At 53.1% G+C, this 19,462-nt stretch overlaps 1 protein-coding gene across 1 annotated transcript; it reads left to right on the forward strand.

The window, feature by feature from the left end:
* Positions 1 to 5,748: 5,748 nt before the first annotated feature.
* On the forward strand, positions 5,749 to 13,597 carry CALY (calcyon neuron specific vesicular protein). Its single transcript, XM_028120035.2, has 5 exons — positions 5,749 to 5,783; positions 11,647 to 11,801; positions 12,576 to 12,689; positions 12,971 to 13,084; positions 13,274 to 13,597. The coding sequence occupies exons 2-5, from the start codon at positions 11,667 to 11,669 to the stop codon at positions 13,595 to 13,597; spliced, it is 687 nt and encodes a 228-aa protein (XP_027975836.1). The 5' UTR covers positions 5,749 to 5,783; positions 11,647 to 11,666.
* The last annotated feature ends 5,865 nt before the right edge of the window (positions 13,598 to 19,462 follow it).

Raw genomic sequence — 19,462 nt, forward strand, 5'->3', positions numbered from 1 at the left:
ACCCCAAGGGACAGGTGTGCTCTCTCTCTCTCGTGGGGATCCCAGGGGTGGCCCTCAAAGCTGGTGCCCAGACACAGACACCAGATGGGCCACAATCGCTGGTAGCTCAGGAAGGAGACCTCTGGCAGCCCTGGGGACTGCAGCCAAACACTGGCGTGAGGACAGAGAGCCACCCCTTCCTCCCCACCAACTCCCTCCCCTGGAGCCAGCCTGAGCTGGGAAGGAGGTGCCCCAGGGGCTGGGGGTGTCTGGCTTCAGGAGCATTGGGCCTTACCTCCTCATGATGGGGTCCCCTTCTCAGCGTAGACGGTGCTCTCAGGGACCCGTAGTTCCAGATCCAAGCACACAGTGACTCAGACACCTGGCCCTGCTCTTCCCCACCCAGGTTCCTCGGGGTTTTATGGCCCCATGTGGGCGTACCTGGACAGAGGTCAGAGACCAGGGATCCCAACTACACTGATGACTGGTTCTACCCAGCTGGCTCTCCACCAGCTGTCACTCCCATGAGTGCCCCACCACCCACTTCAGGACGGGCCTGATGCAGCGCCCCTCCCACCTCAGCCCCCTGTGCTGGAATCTGCATGCCCCATGCGCATTCCTCTTGGCCACCCACCAGCAAGGTGTCCTGATGTTGCAGGCCAGAGCTTTGTGACCTGGGGGCATTGGACCCCAAACTGGGCTGACTGGTTGGCTGGAAGCTGGAAAACCGTCCCAGCAGCCCCCTGCCCTTTGGGCATTCTGGGCACAGGCCTCCTCCTGGATCTGGGTTTGCTCAGAGACACGTGCAAGAGTTGGGGCTTCCCACAAGTGAGAGTGAGGAGCCTTACAACCAACCGGGTCAGGGCTCTGGAACGCGACCCATGGCACAGGCGCAACTGAGAAGTGGGTGCTCAAACAGGCGCTGAACCTTGTGTCAGAAGGGAGGGGCCAGCAGCCTCCTCATGGGCGGTGGGCACAGAGGCTCCACAGGGGGGTTTCAGGGAAGCAGCCCTAAAAGCTGCCTCAACGTATCTCTGTGCTCCCAGCCGTCGGCAGAGAGCAGAACCCCACTGCCCAACCGGGCACGGCCTTGAGCAGTGTAGACCCAGGGGCAACCCACAGGAAGCCAGGTGTCAGAGAGCCAGGGAGGGGAAGGTACAGCATGAGGTCAGGGCGTACATCACAAAGAAACAGTGTGCAGATCCAATCCAAGGAAACTGCTAAACAAACAACCATCACCCTCATCAGCAAATACCAGAATCCAAAGTGGCTGCAACATATAATCTAAGACATCTAGTTTGTTTGTTTGTTTGTTTGTTTTAAATGAAGAGATTTGATTTTTTGAGCAATTTTGGGTACAGAGAAAAATCTAGCAGAAAGTAGAGTCCCCATACACCCTCTCCAGCTCACCCTGTTTCCCCACCACTAGCCTCTGGCATTGGTATGACACACTTGTTCCCTTGATGAGATCATTATTTCTCAACCAAAAATTACAAGACAGACAAAGAAACAAGAAAAGTGTGACCAATATTCGGGGGAAAGCAGGGAATAGAAAGTTCTCTGAGTGGACCCAGATACTGGACTTAGCAGATAAGAGCTGAGTGGGAACCATCGTAAAGAATTAAAGAGAAGGGTGATGAAATGTCTTAAGTAATTTCAATTAACAGAATTCTTAAAAGAATCAAATGGAAATTCTGTAATTTAAAAACGCAATAACTAAAATTTAAAAATTCACTAGAGGGTTTAGTAGAAGACACATTTAAGTATTTAATATCTTTAAGTTAGATGAGCTCTTATTTTTTTAATATTTATTTATTTATTTGACAGAGAGACAGAGACAGCGAGAGAGGGAACACAAGCAGGGGGAGTGGGAGAGGGAGAAGCAGGCTTCCTGCTGAGCAGGGAGCCCGACGCGGGGCTCGATCCCAGGACCCTGGGACCATGACCTGAGCCGAAGGCAGACGCTCAACGACTGAGCCACCCAGGCGCCCCTAGATGAGCTCTTAAAGACAGATCAAAAGAAATTATCCAATCTGGAGAGACCAAAAAAGAAGAAAAATGAACAGCATCTCAGAGACCTGTTAGACCACAAGTGTCAAGCACACGTGCACACACGTGCACACACACACCATGCATCTGTACACATATAGGTACACAGTCTCAAAAGAAGAGGAGGGAGAGAAAGGATCAGAAAGAATGTATCAATACAGAATGGCGAAAGTCACTCCAAACTTGATGAAAAGCATTTACTACAGACCCAACAAGCTCGATGAGCCCCAACTAGGATAAAACACAGACATATCACAGCTAAACTGTTGAAACCCAAAGACAAAGTCTTGAGAAGAGCAAGAGAGGAAAACCATGCCGGCAGAGCACCAGGAATCTGGCTGACAGCTGACTTCCTAGCAGAGACAGGCCAGGCCGCGGCCCCGTCTTAGCAGACTGTGCAGGGGACAACAACGCTCCTAGGTGGCCAGTGTCACCCTGACTCCAAGGGCAAAGATATTATACGGAAAAGAAAAGTATAGGCTAGTATTCTTTATGAACATTGACAAGAAATTCTTAATAAAATATTAAAACGCCTACAAAGGAATTTATGTTAGGAATGCAAAATTGATTTAATATTCAAAAATGAATTGATACGTTACACTATACGGACAAAATGAAGGACAAAGAACATGTGATCATTTTAATAGATGCAGAAAAAGAATCTGACAAAATCCAATACCCATTTATGATAAAAACTTTCAACTAAGAACATGCTTGATAAAAAGGAATGTACAAAAAACCTACAGCAAACACCGTATTTCAGTGTAGGGTGGACAGCTTTCTCCTTAAGACTGGGTTTGGGATGAAGACGCTGCTATTCAACACTGTACTGTCGTGCAGCAAAAGGCAAGAAAAAGAAGAAAATTATGCTTGAATTAGAATGGAAAAGTAAAACTGTCTTTATTTGCAGAGGATGTGATCCCATATTTAGAAAGTTCTAAGGAATCCAAAAAGAAATTACTAGAAGCAAATAAATTAGTAGCCAGATCTCAGGATATAGGACCAACGTACAAAAATCAGTCTTCTCTATATACTAGGAATGAACAATTTTACTGAAATTAGGAAAAAAGTTCATTCATAATAGCACTGAAAACAATGAAATAGAAATAAATTTAACAAAAGAAGCACAAGACTAGGGATGAGAGAAATTACAGATCTAAATACATGGAGAAGTGTTCCATGTTCATGGATTGGAAGATTCAATTTTGTTAAGATGGCAATTCTCCCAAAACTGATTTGTAGATTCAATGCAACTCCTATCAAATTCCTTGCAGGATTCTTTGTAGAAATCTGCAAGCTGATCCTAAAATTTATGTGAAAAGGTGCAAAACTCAGAGGAGTCAAAACAAATTTCTAATAGATGGACGAAGTTGGAAGACACACACTACTTCCATTTCAAAACCTGCCATAAAGCCACAGTGATAAAGGATGTGCCACGTGCATGAGGATTGGTATATAGATGAGTGAAATGGAATTAAGGGTCTAGAAATAAACCCATGTAAATATGGACAACGAATTTTTGACAAAGATGTCAAGACAATTTGATATGGAAAAGTGACTGTTTTCAACAAAAGGTGCTGAGACAAGTGAATGTCCATATGCCAAAAAAAAAAAACCACCCACAAAACAATTTAGATGTATACCCTACATTGCACACAAAAGTTAATTCAAAATGCATCATTCTAGGGGCACCTGGGTGGCTCAGTCGGTTAAGCTTCCGACTCTTGATCTCAGCTCAGATCTTGCAATTAGTGTTGTGAATTCAAGCCCCATGATGGGCTCCACGCTGGGCATGGAGCCTACTTAAAAAAAAAAAAAATCAAAACGCTTCATTCTTAAATGTGAAAGCTAAAATTGTAAAACCTCTGGAAGAAAAAAAAATGAGAAAATTTACAGCACCAAAAACATGGTACAGAAAAGAAAAAAAACGGACATTGGACCTCATCGAAATGACCAACTTTTGCACTTCAAAAGACACCACGAAGAAAATGAAAAGACAAGTCATAGATTGTGAGACACTGTTTGTGAATTATGTATTTGATAAAGGACTTGTATGCAGAATATATAAAGAGTTCTTACAACTCAATAATAAGACAAAAAACCCCACTGAAAAATATTTGGAACATTTGAACAGATATTTCATCAAAAATATAAGAGGCTAATAAATCCATAAAGAGATGCTTAGTTAGAATCATTAGTTATTAGGGATTCGATTTCAAAACACAGTGAAATATCACTACTGCCCACTAGGTCAGTGTTAGGGCAGAATCATTCCCCCCAAAATTCTTACGTTGAAGTTCTAACCCTTAGCACAATGTGGCTGTATTTGGATATGGGATCTTTAAAGAGATAATTAAGTTAAAATGAGGTCATAGGGGGCGCACCTGACTGGCTCAGTTGGGGGAGTGTGCAGCTCTTGATCTGGGAGTCCTGAGTTCAAGCCCTGATTTGGGTGTAGAGATTACTTAAATAAATGAACTTGGAAAAAAAAAGGAGGTCATATGGGTCAGCCTAATCCATTCTGATTAGTGTCCTTATAAGAAGAGGAGGTGAAGACAGACGCGCACGGAGGGAAGACCATCTGGAAACACAAGCCAAGGAGAGAAGCCTCCGAGGAAACCAGCCCTGCCCTTGGGAGCAGGCTTGTAGCCTCCAGCACCGTAAGGAACCCGATTCCTGTGGTTTAGCCGCCCAAGGGGCACTCTGTCATGGTGGCCCTGCCTGACGGCCACAGGTGGCTGTTTGGCTTCTGGAAAAAACACAGACAATAACAAGTGTTGGCAGGAGGTGGAGAGAGTAGAACCCTTGTCCAGTTCTGGTGGGAATGTAAAACGGTGCAGCCCCTTTGGGAAAAGGTTAGCATTTTCTTAAAAAGTTCAACGCAAGCTACCGTCTGACCTATAGCAAAATCCCACTCTTAGATACCTACCCAGAGAAGTGAGGCCGATGTCCACACAAATACAAGTATGACGTTCCCAGCAACACGGTCTACAACAGACGAAGCTGGAAACAGTCCAGGGGCCCATCAGCGAATCAAAGGGGGCCTAGCCAGACCGTGGCTTTACTCAAATTTTCTTCAACAGCCGAAGAGACCAATCACTGATAACACGCTCTTTTCCTTGCTGTCTTCCACCAGCTGGGAGCCAGGGATGTGGAGCCTGACCCCAGCAGGGCTGAGCCCCCGCACTCGATCGCTGGACAAACGCCCACGGAGCACCTTCTGTATGGGGGCAAGGTGCAGGTGCTGGGGCACAACAGTGACCAAGAAGGACAGGCTTACCCTAGGAAAGCTGACGGCCCAGGGGCTTCAGGCGCTGAGACATGAGGAGGCCTTCCTCTGGGGGCGTGAAGGCCAAGCCAAGGGGAGCAAGAAGGACAGTCTGAGCACCTGACCAAGGTCGCGGGGGACAGCCTCGATACCCCAGGCCCAGGAGCAGCCTAGGCTCAGCTGGCCAGGGCGTCTGCTCCCCTGCAGTGAGGCGGTGGGAGTGTGAGGGGTGTTGCGTGTTTAGTCTATACTCCCCCACACCCCGCACAGCTCCGATGGGGGGGGTGGGCACAGTGGGAGTACAGCCGCGGCAGCAGACGCAAGTGCTCCGGTCCCTCCGCCCGCGTCTCCCAGGCAACAGCAGCCTCGGTCTCGGCTCGGCCCCTCCCCCGCCCCGCCCCGGCTGCGAAGCGTCTGGAACCGCATCCTTCCTCCGCATCGTCGTCCTGCGACCGCATCCTGCAACAGCTGCCCGTTGGAGCCGCCTGTGAGCCATTTCCACATTTCTCCTTGTGGAGCGGGGGCAAGGGGGGCCGAGTGTGTGCAGGGGAGTGTGCACGGGTGTGTGAGGTCCGTGTACAGGTGCGTGTGCAGGTGCGTGTGCAAGATGCGTGTGCAGGGATGGGGGCACTGCGGTTGACCCAATGGCAGCCAGGTCGAGCCGGGGGTCCTCCCTTGGGGTCTCTGCTGACCGGAGCGGGGGTGCTGTCCCCACGCCTCCCCGGCGATCGGGGGGGCCTCCGCGGGGTGAGCCGCTGCCTGGACCTTCCAGAAGAACCGTAGGTATCCAGCCTTGCACAGACCCGACGGCTGCCCGGATCTCCGGTCCTCAGCACAGCGGGACAGCTTGGGTGGGGGTCGGACTGCTGAACATCGGCTCCCTCACCATGGTCTGAGAGAGCCCCTAGGAGGTGGGCGTCCCCGAGGTGGGGAGGGGGTGCCAGTTCCAGAACCCGTTCAGCTCTTTCTGAGGGTGGGAGAGAGCGGGGGGGGGGGGGGTGGAGGGGCGGTGGGCGGGGGGGCGGAGGCGGGGGAAGCGTCGAGGCAGAAGGCGTCGGACGAACCAGATCACCGAGAAACATTGCTGGCACCGAGATTGGGGTGGCTGTGGCGGGGCAGCTGCGTGGTGGCCAGGAGGCAGGCAGAAGGGTATTTCTCCAGAACCACCTGCCGCAGCCCCTGGACTCGGGGCCACAGGTGGCTGGTATGTGGGAAGCCAAAGCTGGGTGCAGACCTGCGCTTCCCCTCTCGGGACTGCGCTGACGCTCGCAGTTCACCTACCCTTGAACCAAAAGCCAAACCCAGGACCCGCCCGCAGGGCCTCTGGTGGGGGCTGCGGCTGGGGCGGGGGGGGGGGTAAGGCGGGGGCGGAGGTGTGCGCTCCGCGGGGTTTCAGCAAAGCACGCAGTGCCCTGCGCTCCGCAGTCACATGCACGCTCTCGACACGCGCAGGACGCTCGTGCCCAGCCCGCACAAGCCCGCGCTGGTGCGCACTGGCGCGCACCCTTCTGAGTGACGCAGCATACGAGGGGGGGCGGTGAATGCGAGTCTGCGACCCGCGGATCTGCAGCCGGGCTTCTGTAGTGTTTTCAGCTAAGGGCCCTTGTCCCGCCTCTTCATCGGTGCGTCGGTCCAGCCGCACAGCCTCACCGCCCATCCCGTGCCCCCTCCCCAAACGTCGGAGAGGAGCATGCACCGCCCCGACCCAGGAGCCCACAGCGGGTGGGGAGCAGACGACCCGCTGGAGAAGACACAATTACATCGCAGGGTGGAGGGAGGGGGGGCCAGTGGGAGGAATAGGGGTGACCCCCCCCAGTCCACAGAGTTCTGTGTCTGTCGTGTGAATGAGCCCAGCCAGCTTCCCCAGAAGGTCCCCATGACTCAGCGAGGGAAACGAATGTTCGGGGGAGGGAGTCCCACATGTAGCCCAGCCCCTTCCCCAGCATTCTGCCTGGGGCATGAGGCCTGGAACCAGGAGCGGAGAGTCCAGAAGGCCCCAAATAATCTCCTTTCCTTCACGAAGATGTGTCATCCCCGGCTCCGTTTCCATGGAAACCCACGATGACGCAACATGGACGTCAAGCCATGTCGGAGGAGTTGGAGCTTAGGTTTGGCTCCTAGAGGACCCCAGAGGCGGAGCTCCTTGTAGGGAGACTGGGCAGACCCCGGCCCAGCCTTCCAGCGGGCGTGGCCAGCAACCCGAGATTGGCAGGGCTGCGGGGCTGCGGGGCGGCCACAAGATCTTCCCCTCCGCACTCTCCTCTGCAAACCATAGGCTGGATTTGTGAGCCACTGGGGCACTGGGGCCAGAAGGCCTCCAGCCTCCTCCCCCCCGCAATGCCACACCCCTCCCGCCCCTGCGAAGCTCCCCTCAAGCCCTGGGCACTTGCTGCCCCCCCTCCCCCGCCCCTCCCCTACAGTCCCCTGTCGGTCCTTCCCTCCGTGACACTTTCCCAGCACTCCTGAGCCGTTTTCTTCCTCGCGCTGCAAAGCCCGACCTCTTTATATTTATATTCCGGTGGTTCCTTGTCCATCTCTGCCTCACAGAGAGCGGACGTCGTCTGCATGGTCCGCGTGAAGAATAACCCATTGCGCGCCGGTCTGGGGCAGGTGCGGACTTGTCCGTGAGTCCTCCCCAGGCTGCTCCCCTGCCAAGCCCGACTCTCCTCAGGAAAAGCCCTCCAGCCAGGGAGTGGGAGTTGGGGACGCTTCGCTGACCTGAAAGGGCCCTGGGCCAGGCGCGTAAATCCAAGGAAGGGCCCCAGGTCAGGGCCCTAATGGGACCTCCCTCCCTGGAGCGCCGGGGAAGTCCACGATGGGGGTGCCCCTCTCTTGCCTAGCTGGCTGCTTCTTGCCTGCCCCACAGTGCCGCTCCTGGCCACCCCTCCCCTTTGTCCTACACAGCCCTGACCTCCCTGCCCAGCACCTTGCATACTCTCCATCCTGGGCATCTCTCTGCCTCTCTGCCTCTGGGTGGGAGCTCCTCCTCTGCATTCCCACCCTGCCTCACCCTGGCCTCTGGGGTGTGAGACTGGGTCACCTATGGGCCTGGTAGGCACCTGCGCTGGTGGGGCTGCTAGAGTGAGAGGCCTTTGGGGATGGCGAAGTCCCCTAGGGCAGAAGTTTGGGGATTCAGAGGCACAGCGGTCTTTGTAGGGTGGGTGCAGGCAGTGGCCAGGGAGGGAAGCACAGCCCCTGGGGCTCAGCCCTTTGGTCCTCACAAGGAAGGGAGTCGAGGGACAGCCAAGACACTGCGACCAAGGGGCTCACCTTCTCTGATCAGGGTCCAAATCCTGGGGGAGGGCATGGGGTAGCTGTACCTCTGCCACCAGCTTGCTGTCCTTTGGTTGTTGGTTTCGTTTATTTTGAACTCTTTTTGTTGTGAAATATAATGAATATTGAGAAGAGGACATAAAACAAACATGTGGTTTAGTGACTTAAGGTAAGTGCTCCCCGGTCATCCACCATCCAAGTGAAGCCTAGAAATCCCCACCTGTCCCTGAAGCCGCTCCCCTCCCCCAAAGGCACGGCCACCCAGACTCTCCAGACACAGGAGCAGTTAATTGGTCTGGACCCCTGGAGTGCGTGTCCCTAATTGCCCGAGATTGGTTCCTAAAGGTTATGGTTAGAGTTGGCTTGTTCTTGAACCTGCCTCTGTGCCTGGCTGCTTTTGGCCAGCCTCATTTTGTGGGATTCCAGGCTGTGCTTGCTGTGACCCTTCACTTGCTAGGAATGCCTCCGTTGATTGACTTGTTTTACTCTGGGTGATGCGTGGTGCTGTGTACTTCTGTGGGAATAGCACTGCTTTCCAAGTTCATGCACCCCGTCTCTTTGCTGGGTGTGCACCCTGGAATGAGGGCTGGTCAAGGTTCGACATGTGTGGATTCTGTGAGTTGACACCACCTGTGTGGCATCTTTTGTGCCTTGAGCTCTCCTGGGTTTGGATGGGCTTCAGTATATCTCTTTAAGCTGGTTCTAATTGGTCTCCCTCTGGACTAATGAGGGTGAGCACCTTTTTAGTACTCATGGCTGTTTGAAATCCTTCTCTGTCCATTTTTTTATTGGGTTTATCTATCTTTTTCTTTATCAACTTGAGCTGTTCTTTACATACTTTAGATATCTGCCCTGTATTGGCTTCCTTGGGCAGCTGTAACAAATTACCACAACTGGCTAGCTTAAAACAACAGACATTTATTCTTTCACAGGCTATGGAGGCAAGAAGCTGGAAATCAAGAACTGGGAAGGGCTGTGCTCCCTTTGAGGCTCTAGGCAAGGATCCTTCCTGCCTCTCCCAGCTTCTGGCGACACCAGGTGTCCCTTCTCTTGTGAATGCATCCTTCCAACCTCTGCCTCCATCTTGACATGACCACCTCCCTGTGTGTGTCCAGATTTCCCCCTTCTACAAGAACACCAGTCATTGGGTTAGGGCCCCTGTAATCCAGTGTGACGTCACCTTCACTTGATCACATGTCCAAAGACCCTATTTCCTAGTAAGGTTACACGCACAGGTAGCAGGGGTTAGGACCTGAACATTTCTTGTTGACGAACCCACAAGTCCTTTGCATGTTGCAAATATCTTCTCCGGTCTTGCTTTCTGTTTCCGTTCTTTGAAGGCTATGTTTTGATAAGCGGGAGTTCTTAATTTTAATGTATTCCTTTTATGGTTAGTACTTATTTCTCATATTGAGGAACTCTTTCCCTCCCCCAGACCAGGAAAATACTCTCCTGTATTATTTTCAAGATGCTTTCCTAACTTAGGTGTATCCACCTGGAGTAGATTTCTATATGTGATGGGAGGTAGGGATCAGGTCCCTGTTTTCCGTGTGGACATCTGTTTATCAAAAGGTGGCCATGCCGCCTGCTTTGCATGGCCTCTCTGTCGCAAATCCGTGGTCCCTGTGTGTGGGGTGTGTCACACGGAGCTTTGTGCACCACACGTCAGTGCCACACGGCTGTGTAAGCTGGGTGCCTGGCCGATGAGTACCCCCTTGTTCTCCAAGATGTCACATGTGTTCTTGTTCCTTTCCTTTTTGTATAAAATTACAATGCTTGGCAAGTTCACACACAAAAAAAATTCTTTTGGGCTGTTGATTGGTATTTATTGATTCTACAGATACATTTTGGGGGAAATGACATTTTTAAATGTGGAACCTTCCAAAATCCATGACCGTTTTGTTCCCCACTTGTTAAGGCAGTTAGGTCTCCTTTTGTCTTAGTCAATGTTTTGCCTGAGGTCTTCCATGATTTTCCATATGGAATTTCTTTCCATTTCTCTGAAGTCTGTTCCTGAGCATTTGGTATTTCCAATACCGTTTAAATGGAGTCTTTCAAAAACTTAGTTTCTAATTTTTTGTCACTGATACATAGAAATATAATGATTCCTAAAAGCCTTGGATGGACCCTGCTGGACTCACTCTTCAAGCTTTGTAATGGATCCACAGATTCACGTGGATTTTCTACACACACAATGTTCGATCCGTGAACAGTCAGAGTATTACCTGATCTCGTCCAGGCCTGTTATCTCTTATCCAGTTTTCCTGCCCTACAGCTTGGCTCAGACATCCAGCACCATGATTTATAGAACTGATAATAAAAGGCCTTTTTATCTCCTTCCTCATCTAAAAGGCAAAGCTTTCACTGTTTACATTCAATAAGGATTGCTGTAGGGATTTTTGTGGACGGCCTTTATCAATCAGATTGAGGAAGTTTCCTTCTGCCCCTAGAGTGCTAATAGACTTTTAAAATAATAAACAGATGTTGAATCTTGTCAAATACTTTTCCAGATATTATTTAAATTGATCAGATGATTTTTTAAAAAGATTTTATTTATGTATTTACTTATTTTAGGGGAAGGGGGGAGGGACGGGGGAGAAAGAGAATCTGAGACTCCCCACTGAGCACAGAGCCAGATCCAGGTCTCGGTCCCAGGACCCTGAGATCATGACCTGAGCCGAAATCAAGAGTCTGACACTTACCCAACTGAGGCACCCAGGCGCCCTGGGGTCATTTTCTTTAAGCACAATAGCTGCCCTTAGAATGTGCCCTAGAGCAGGCTGGCTGATGGCACACTCTGCCAGTGTTGTGTGTCTGGGAAGTCACTGGTCAGACACACCACCCTGTCCATGGCTTTGGGACCCACGGGGAGACCAGAGGGCAGGAAGGGACTAGAGGCCTGTGGCTGAACAGGCCCAGTTTGTCCTGAGAGGCTGGCCTGTCCGTGCATGGCCTGCCCTGGCTCTGGCATGAGCAACACTGGGGCCAGCCTGGGGCCCTCTCGCTCCCTCATAAGCTGGCACGGACATCTGCTAGGTGGTGAGTGGGCAGTAACCTGTGTCTACACCTCTGCACAGGACAAGGACCACCGTGCACCATGGTGAAGCTGGGTTGCAGCTTCTCTGGGAAGCCGGGCAAAGACCCTGGGCACCAGGATGGGGCTACCACGGACAGCGTCCCTCTGATCAGTCCCCTGGACGTCAGCCAGCTCCAGCCACCATTCCCTGACCAGGTGAGGGCCTCGGTCAGCGGGAAGGGCCGCCAGCAGGGGCTCAGCAAGCAAAAATGCCCACCCTTCCCTGTGGGCCCAAGACAGGGTCTTTGGGCAACAACTGAGGGAGAGCCTTTTTCTGGAGGAATCTGTAGGAAGCAGAACTCAGCTCTGGTGTAGTCCTGCCTGACCCCAGCTGAGCTCTGGAGCATGGCCGGCATCAGAAGTTGTCCCAGCAGGAGGGGAGGGGGCAGCCATCTGTACCCATGTCAGTCAACTTTTGGCCAAGGGCAGTTCTCCGGGGATCTGGGGGGGCTTCAGTGGTGTCCACTATAGTTCTGGACCTTGTACTCAACAGACAGGTGGGAAGGCTCAGTGCTTGCCCCTTGGGAGCACTCACAGAGCACAGGACTGTACTTGCCTGCACCGCATGTGGTAGGGGCCTCAAGACTCTGGGAGCCAGAGGAGAAGTCAGGGTGGACTTCTTGGAGGAGGGAGCCAAGATGTGGAACAGCTACAGGGGAAGCTCCTGGCAAGAAGAGCTGACACCCTTAGAACTGAAGGCAGCCCTCAGACTGAGGGCCTCCATCTGTGGTGTGGCCAGGCCCCAGGGCTGCCATGGCCCAGCAGGCATCCAGCATCCACCTTCCCTTAGCCTTGGCTCGTAACCAGCGGAGCCTAGCCACTAGACAGTCCTGGCAGCTGGTCAGCACGCACACCACTGCTGGGCAGCTGACCCCTGGACCCCTCACAGTCCTCCCAGTTCAGGGCCCTCCAGGTCATCTCTTTCCACAGGTGGTTATCAAGACACAGACGGAATACCAGCTGTCCTCCCCGGACCAGCCAAAGAAGTTCCCCGACCTGGAGGCCCAGAAGCTGGCCTGTAACCACCCAGAGGAAGGGCGCAGGGTAACCCAACCCTCCCAGTCCCATGCTGCCCAGGGGTCGATTCCAGGGGGGGTTCAGGGCAGAGGAGATGGTGAGCAGGCAGCTGTAGGCATGGGTACCCATGCTCTGAGCCAGGTTGGCTGGGGTCCCCTTGCTCTCTCTCCTGCTCTCACCCATTCAGAGGCCTTCGCCAGAAGCACTCCCCCGACAGAGGCCAGTAAGCCCCTGACCACTGCCCTGCCCTTGCCGCGGCTTCACAGCCCCCTCCACGGGGTCCCTCTCCTTTTCACCCGCCCCTGCAGCTGCCCACCGCACGAATGATCGCCTTTGCCATGGCGCTCCTGGGCTGCGTCCTAATCATGTACAAGGCCATCTGGTACGACCAGTTCACTTGCCCCGACGGCTTCCTGCTTCGGGTAAGGCCTGGCGAGCTGCAGAACGGGGCGGGGCGTGGGGCCGTCCAGGCCTTCCCGAGCTCCGATGCCGCTGGGCAGAGTGCCAGGGAGGGTCCCACGGAGGGGTCCGCGTGGAAGCGTGGGAGGCGGGCTGCCTCCGGTCCCGCCCTCTGCCCTCCTACCCCGCCCCTGACCCGCCCCCTCCCGCAGCACAAGATCTGCACCCCGCTGACCCTGGAGATGTACTACACCGAGATGGACCCCGAGCGCCACCGCAGCATCCTGGCCGCCATCGGGGCCTACCCGCTGAGCCGCAAGCACGGCACGGAGACACCCTCGGCCTGGGGGGGGAGCTACCGCGCAGTCAAGGAGGGGCCCAAGGCGCCCACCCAGGCGGGCGCGGCGGGGGCGGCGGCGGCGGCGGCGGGGGCGGGGGCGGCGGCCACCGAGCCCCCCGGCAAGACGTCCGCGCCGGGAGAGAAAGAGGCAGCGCGGAAGGCGGCAGGCAGCGTCCCGCCCCCGGCCCCCCAGTGAGGCCTCCGCACCGGCAGCCCGGGTAGGTGTGCTTGGGGGGAGGGGCGGGGAGGAGGGGACGGGGGCGGGGTCACGGGACCTGGAAGCGGAGGTCCCGTGCGGGGCTCAGCCATGCACTTCTTCCCACGCAGGTGGGCGGTGGGGGGTCGTGTACCCTCCTCGCAGCGCCCGCCCTCGCCCCTCCTCCCCTCTGTCTCGGCAGCGCCCCGCGCCGGCACCTGTGACAGCCCTCGCCCGACGCTCTCACATCCTGTGGTCGTGCCCCTGCTTCCAGGACCCCTTGCTGATGCCCCCTGCCCCCTGAGCTTCTAGCTCTGTTGCTTTTCTCTAAGTAAAGATTCACATCCACCTGGGTTTCTTGTTTCTCCTGAGCATCCTCCGTCCCCCTGGCCTCTTTCCTGCCTTCCCAACCCCCCGCGTGGGTGAGCACTGGCATCATGCCAACCCCCTACTGCCCAGAGGGACCCCGAAGGATCCTGAAGAGCGGCGGTAGAGGGGCAGTGAGCCGCCCTGGCAAGCCGCGGTGTGCTAGCCGCCCTGGGTGTCAGGGCACAGCGCGGACAGGGCTTTGTCTGGTCCATTGCTCAGCTGACTGCAAGGAAATAAGCACACCTCTGTTCAGGGGAGCCTCTAGGACCTGGGCTCCATCCCTGACTACCCCCTACCCTACATCCAGCAAAGCTGCTCCATCCCCTGCTGCCGTTCCTGGTCCCCACACAACTACCCCATTTGACGGGAGCATCTGAATTCCCCTGTTCTGGGCAAGCACCCACATGTGGTTCCTGCCCTCAACTGGCTGCCCACAGGTGTGAGTCACTGAAGAAATGAGAGAATGCATGGATCCACCGGGCCCTGGGCCACAGGAGAGGGGATGTGAGCCTATCCCTGGGGCATGAAAGGGCTCCCTGCTCCCAGAGCACCCCATCTCCCATTCCCTTGGAGCTAGAGGGGAGGTGGGAGGTCTGAGGATGTTGGAGTTGGCAAGAGTCTTTTTACCCAGCCCACAGCATGGCCCACCTTCCCCTCTGCTTCAGCACTGGGAAGCCCAGGTCTGCTCCCGCCTGGCTAGGCCTGACCATGGCCCCCACTCCAGCACATATCCTCCTCTGAGAGCTTTGATCCTAAGCCCAGACACCCCACCTGGTGAGAGGTGAACTCAGGTCCTAGCACTGACAGCTCGGTTGGGAGGTAGGGATGACAGCCTTGGGAGCTCATGCAACAGAAACAGGAAAGAGGCATTTTCAGCATGCTTCCCAGTGTCGGGTGACATGGGTCAGAGTCCCGGGGGGACCCCCTTGGCCCTAGTGCAGTCATGTGGGGGGACACAGGGCCAGGCGCTCAGACAATATTGGACTATCCAGCCTCCAGGCCAGGGAGGCAAGGTTGGGGGGGAGGGTCTGAGCAGCTTTGGAACAGGGGGCAGTGACCAGCAAGTGGGTGAGACAGGGGTTCGAAGGGTTCCAGAGACACCATGGACACACTGGAGGCCAGGTGGCGGGAGTGGGGGTGGGCAGGTCAGGGCTGGGCTGTGAGTACTGTGTCCATCATCACTGAGCTCTTATCTGTCCAGCCAGCCCTCCATCCATCCGCTCATCTGCCAGTCATGACCTGTCATCTGTCCTGTCTTTCTCTAGCAGGTACCTGGCTAAAGTGTTTCTGAACCTTGGAGAGGAAGTTGCCTCTTTACCCTTAAATACCTCAGTGTGGATTTCCTAAGAAGGGCATGTGCTTATTTCATGCAATGATCAAAATCAGGAATTTAACTTCAAAACAATACTCTTATTTAATCTATGTACCTTATTAGTATTTTCCCAATTGTCTCAATAATGTCCTTTGTAGAAAAAAAAATCTGGCCTGAGATACGGTCCAGGTGCCTGGCCACATCCTCCTTACCCATTTCTCACCTGGGGCAGCTCAGTCTGTCTGTCATGACCTTGACAGTTCTGAAGCATGCAGGCCAGGTGATCTGTAGACTGGCCTCAGCTCACACGCGTGAGGTGTGTTGTCATGATCAGCTTTCCCAGGAGTGATGCTGTGTTCCCCTCAGTGTCACGTCAGGAGCCACGTGAGGTCTGGTTGTCCACCCCTGAGGTTAACTTAGATCACTCGGCTAAGGTGGCTTTGATGGGTTTTGCCCTGTGACCTTACCATTTGCCCTTTGTAAATTAATACACGTTTTGTGGGAAGATACTCTGAGAGTATATAAATATCTTGGTCCTCACCAATCTCTCCCTCATTTTAGCATTCATTGACCATTCTTGTCTGAATCAATAATACTGTATTTTCCAAGTGGTGGTTGTCTAAATTCAGCATTTTTTCTACACCTGATTGGTTGACATTCTATTAGTTTACCATAAAGAAAAGCTCTCCCTCCTCCGCTTTCTGGGAGATTGGCTGTCGTCCCTACCCCCCAATCATTTATTTACTCACTTATTTACATCAGTGTGACACATTGATTCCCATTTTATTCAATAGGCTAAAATCCATTGCTATCAGTATTTATTTTTGTGTTCACATTGTTTCATATCTGGCTCGTGGAAGTCATTCTCTGGGCATGTGTCCATCAGTCTCTGGGCACTTCCTAACTTTCTTGCACAAAGATGCTCCAGGCTTGACTTGTGCCACTGGGATCTGGGTGCTGGTTGTGGGTGTTGCTTCAGGCACTCTGGGTACATAGAGCTGGGGGTGTGATATATAATATAGGCATTCTGTAACTCGATAGCATGACTTACAGAACTCAGGAAAGCACTTACTAGATTACTAGTTTATTATTAAGTATACAACTCAGGGACAGCCGGATGGAAGAGAGGTACAGGCCAGGTGTGGGCACAGGAGCATCGAACCTCCTTGCACCTGAGTGTTCAATCAGGAAGCCCTCCGAATCTCCTTGCTCAAGAGTTCCTATAACCCGTGTTCACCCCCCCCTCGCACAGGTCAGGGGTGGGGCTGAAAGCCGCCCCCCAAGCAGCTTCTACTCCACCCTGCCCTATCTCATCAGCATAAACTCCGATGTGGCTGAGTATCAAAAGGTTCTCTGTAACTCGGGAAATCCCAAGGGTTTTAGGAGCCCTGCCCCAGGAGCCGGGGACAAAGGCCAAATACATTTTTTATTGCAGCACATTCACTTAACACACACAGAGAATCACCGTGCACGGTGTGAACGCACTCTCCTTCTTCACCGTCACCGACGCACAGCGCCCACTGACAGGGGCTGTTTGGGTGGTTTACAATATTTTGCAGTACAATGCTGCAATGAATAATTTATGCATATGTGCTTTGTACTGTTGGAGATTTATCTTCAGGGCAAATTCCCAGGAGTGGTCTTGCTGAGTTAAAATGTTTTAATTTATAAAATGTTATCATTTACAATTATAAATTTAAACCAGTGTCAGGGAGCAAGAATTCCTGACCTCTCAAAGGTCCTTCTAGCTTGAGTAAGAATCAGATTGACATGAGACAGATTAGCAGGAGAAAATTGAACGTAATGGCGTCCGTCCGTAAGGGGGAATCCATGCAGGCATGGAAATTCTAAAGTCAGGCAAATGAAATCCATTTGTCATCCTGCAGAAGGGGGTGGGGGTCTGGGACTTCAGAGGAAAGGGATGCACTTCACAGGGTGATGAGAAGAGCAAATGCTTGCCCTGCCATACAGATGGGTCACTCAGATGAAATTGATCTGTTAATCACCCTTATCCTGGGAAAGATCCCCAGTTTAGGTTCTTCTGTGTCGTTAAGAGGGGGGCAAAAGTTTCTCTTGAGCCTGCAGGGTCTCAGGTGTCTTCAGCTCACAATAATCCGTATGCCAACATGGCACATTCTGGGGAGGTCTGTCCTGAACCTCTCCACCAGCTTCCCCAAGCTTTAGAGCTCCATTTAGAAGCTTACTTATGAATCTAGTCACTTTTGTGTGAGTGTGTCTTCACTTACTCTGTAATTAATATTCTATTAACTTAAGCATTTGATATATTCAGTCTCTAATTTTTTAAAAGACATTTCACAAACACGATGAACTCGATTAATTAGATGTCCTAGGTATTTCAAGCTCTAACCACTCTAAGCATTTTGAACATCATGCAGACCTACAAACCTACCTAACAAAACCTCTATAAGCATTTGTATGCTACTCCATGTTGAACACAACCAAGTCAGAGTCAGTCAGATCTTAAACTGAAATTTTCTCACACATCTAACACTAAAAGCCAAGGTTATTGAGATAAAATTTAAACCTTCAAACTACAACAAGTTGCTTATGCTCCATCAGCAGGAGACAGTATGACTTCATGGTGTACCCAGGGCTTGGGGCAGACCTAACCTGGGCTGCAGGAGCCAGCTCCCCGAAGGGCCATGTGCCAGGCGCCCTGCTGTCGGCCGGCTCCCTTTTCCAGGGTCCCACACATCCTCTGAGTGTCCTTTAAATTTTGTTCTCACCCAAATTTTACAGAAACTGCTTGCAAAAACTCTTTCACAAGCCAGACGCCCTGGAGTGGAACCCCATATTGTTGATAGTGTCATATAAAATATCCGAAAGTTAAAACAATTCTTACACAAACATAGACTGTGTCCCAACTTCACAGGCTTCCTGATGCGGGATCCCACAGGATGGTGAGATTCGGGGACAATGTGAGAAACTTTGTGCTCAGGCGGAGAAGAAATCCTAGACCCTCCGTTCGAGGTCAAACCAGGCAGAGTCACACACAGGGCATCATGGTCTTTGGGGCCGGCCATCCTTCTACTGGACATGCCGCGTGCACCACGTGGGTCCTTTGTGAGTTAACCCTGAGTTCAGGGGCGGGGCAGACCTAAGTAAGCAGATGCACAGTCCGCTCTGCTTCCTCAGGCTGCCCATCTCAGTGTGATCGACGCATGAGGGGATAATTTAGGTAGGACCTGAGTTTTGTTTGGTTGGGTGAGGTTTCCACCGTGGAACTACCAAGCAAACACAGAGCGCTGCACCCTTTTGGGGAGGATATACACGCACGCACACGCCACAGACACCCACCAGCCCCATCGAGGTACGCTGTTATGCACCATCACCCCCACCCGCCTCTGACTCTCCCCCACTTCCTATCACACCCTCCCATCTCTTCAGGGCAGCTTTCAAGTGCAACCCTTAAACACCATCCTCAGGGTCGTTGCAAGGTTACATGCCTTTCCCCATCAGGCAAACACTGAGGGCCAGGCCTGGGGATTCAGGGGCGGGATCCAGCAGTAGAAGGCCTCTACTCAATTGGTCATTACCTTCACCAATGCTACCGTCCCAGAAACGGAGACACACCCGCGTGTGCACTCATAGTGCCCGGAGCACAGGGCACCTCCCCCAGCCAGGCCCCTGCCAGCTGCCACGGAGCAGAAAGGTGAGCCTGTGCAGGGGGTAGTGAGGAGGGAGTCCCAGCTCACGGGGGTGACCACACTGCAGTCGGCCTCAGCACCCTGGAACCTCTTAGAACTGCAGCCTGCTGGGTGGCCTTGCAGTGGGACCCTGATGTGGGACCCACAGTGTGGCCTCACCATGTGACCCCCAACATGTGACCCACAGTGTGACCTTAGGTGTGACCCCCTGGTGAGGCCCTGCATTGGGCCCCACGGTGTGACCCTGAGGGGCTGCAGCTTGAGGAAGACCGTGGAACAGAGGAACCAGAACACGGGCTCTTCCTTCCTAGGAGTCCTATGATGAGGTAACCCTTCCAGGGTCCCCTTTGCATGCATGTGCCACACATGCACACTCACACATGTGCACACTCACATGCGTACACAGAGGCAAGGTGCACACTCACGCATGCACAGAGGCAAGGTGCGCACACACGTGCACACTCGCGTGCATAGAGGCAAGGTGCACACTCACACACGTGTATACTCATTCATATG

Source organism: Eumetopias jubatus, unplaced genomic scaffold, assembly GCF_037043125.1.
Source record: "Eumetopias jubatus isolate StellerSeaLion01/CBP00866 unplaced genomic scaffold, mEumJub1_p1.0 scaffold_17, whole genome shotgun sequence".
Lineage (NCBI taxonomy): Eukaryota > Metazoa > Chordata > Mammalia > Carnivora > Otariidae > Eumetopias > Eumetopias jubatus.

Excerpts from the sequence above, each read along its gene's own strand:
- CALY (XM_028120035.2), top strand. The coding sequence starts at position 11,667 with ATGGTGAAGCTGGGTTGCAGCTTCTCTGGGAAGCCGGGCAAAGACCCT. Across the intron at positions 12,690-12,970 it reads ACCCAGAGGAAGGGCGCAGG|CTGCCCACCGCACGAATGAT; the intron begins GTAACCCAACCC and ends CCGCCCCTGCAG. Across the intron at positions 13,085-13,273 it reads CCGACGGCTTCCTGCTTCGG|CACAAGATCTGCACCCCGCT; the intron begins GTAAGGCCTGGC and ends CCCCTCCCGCAG.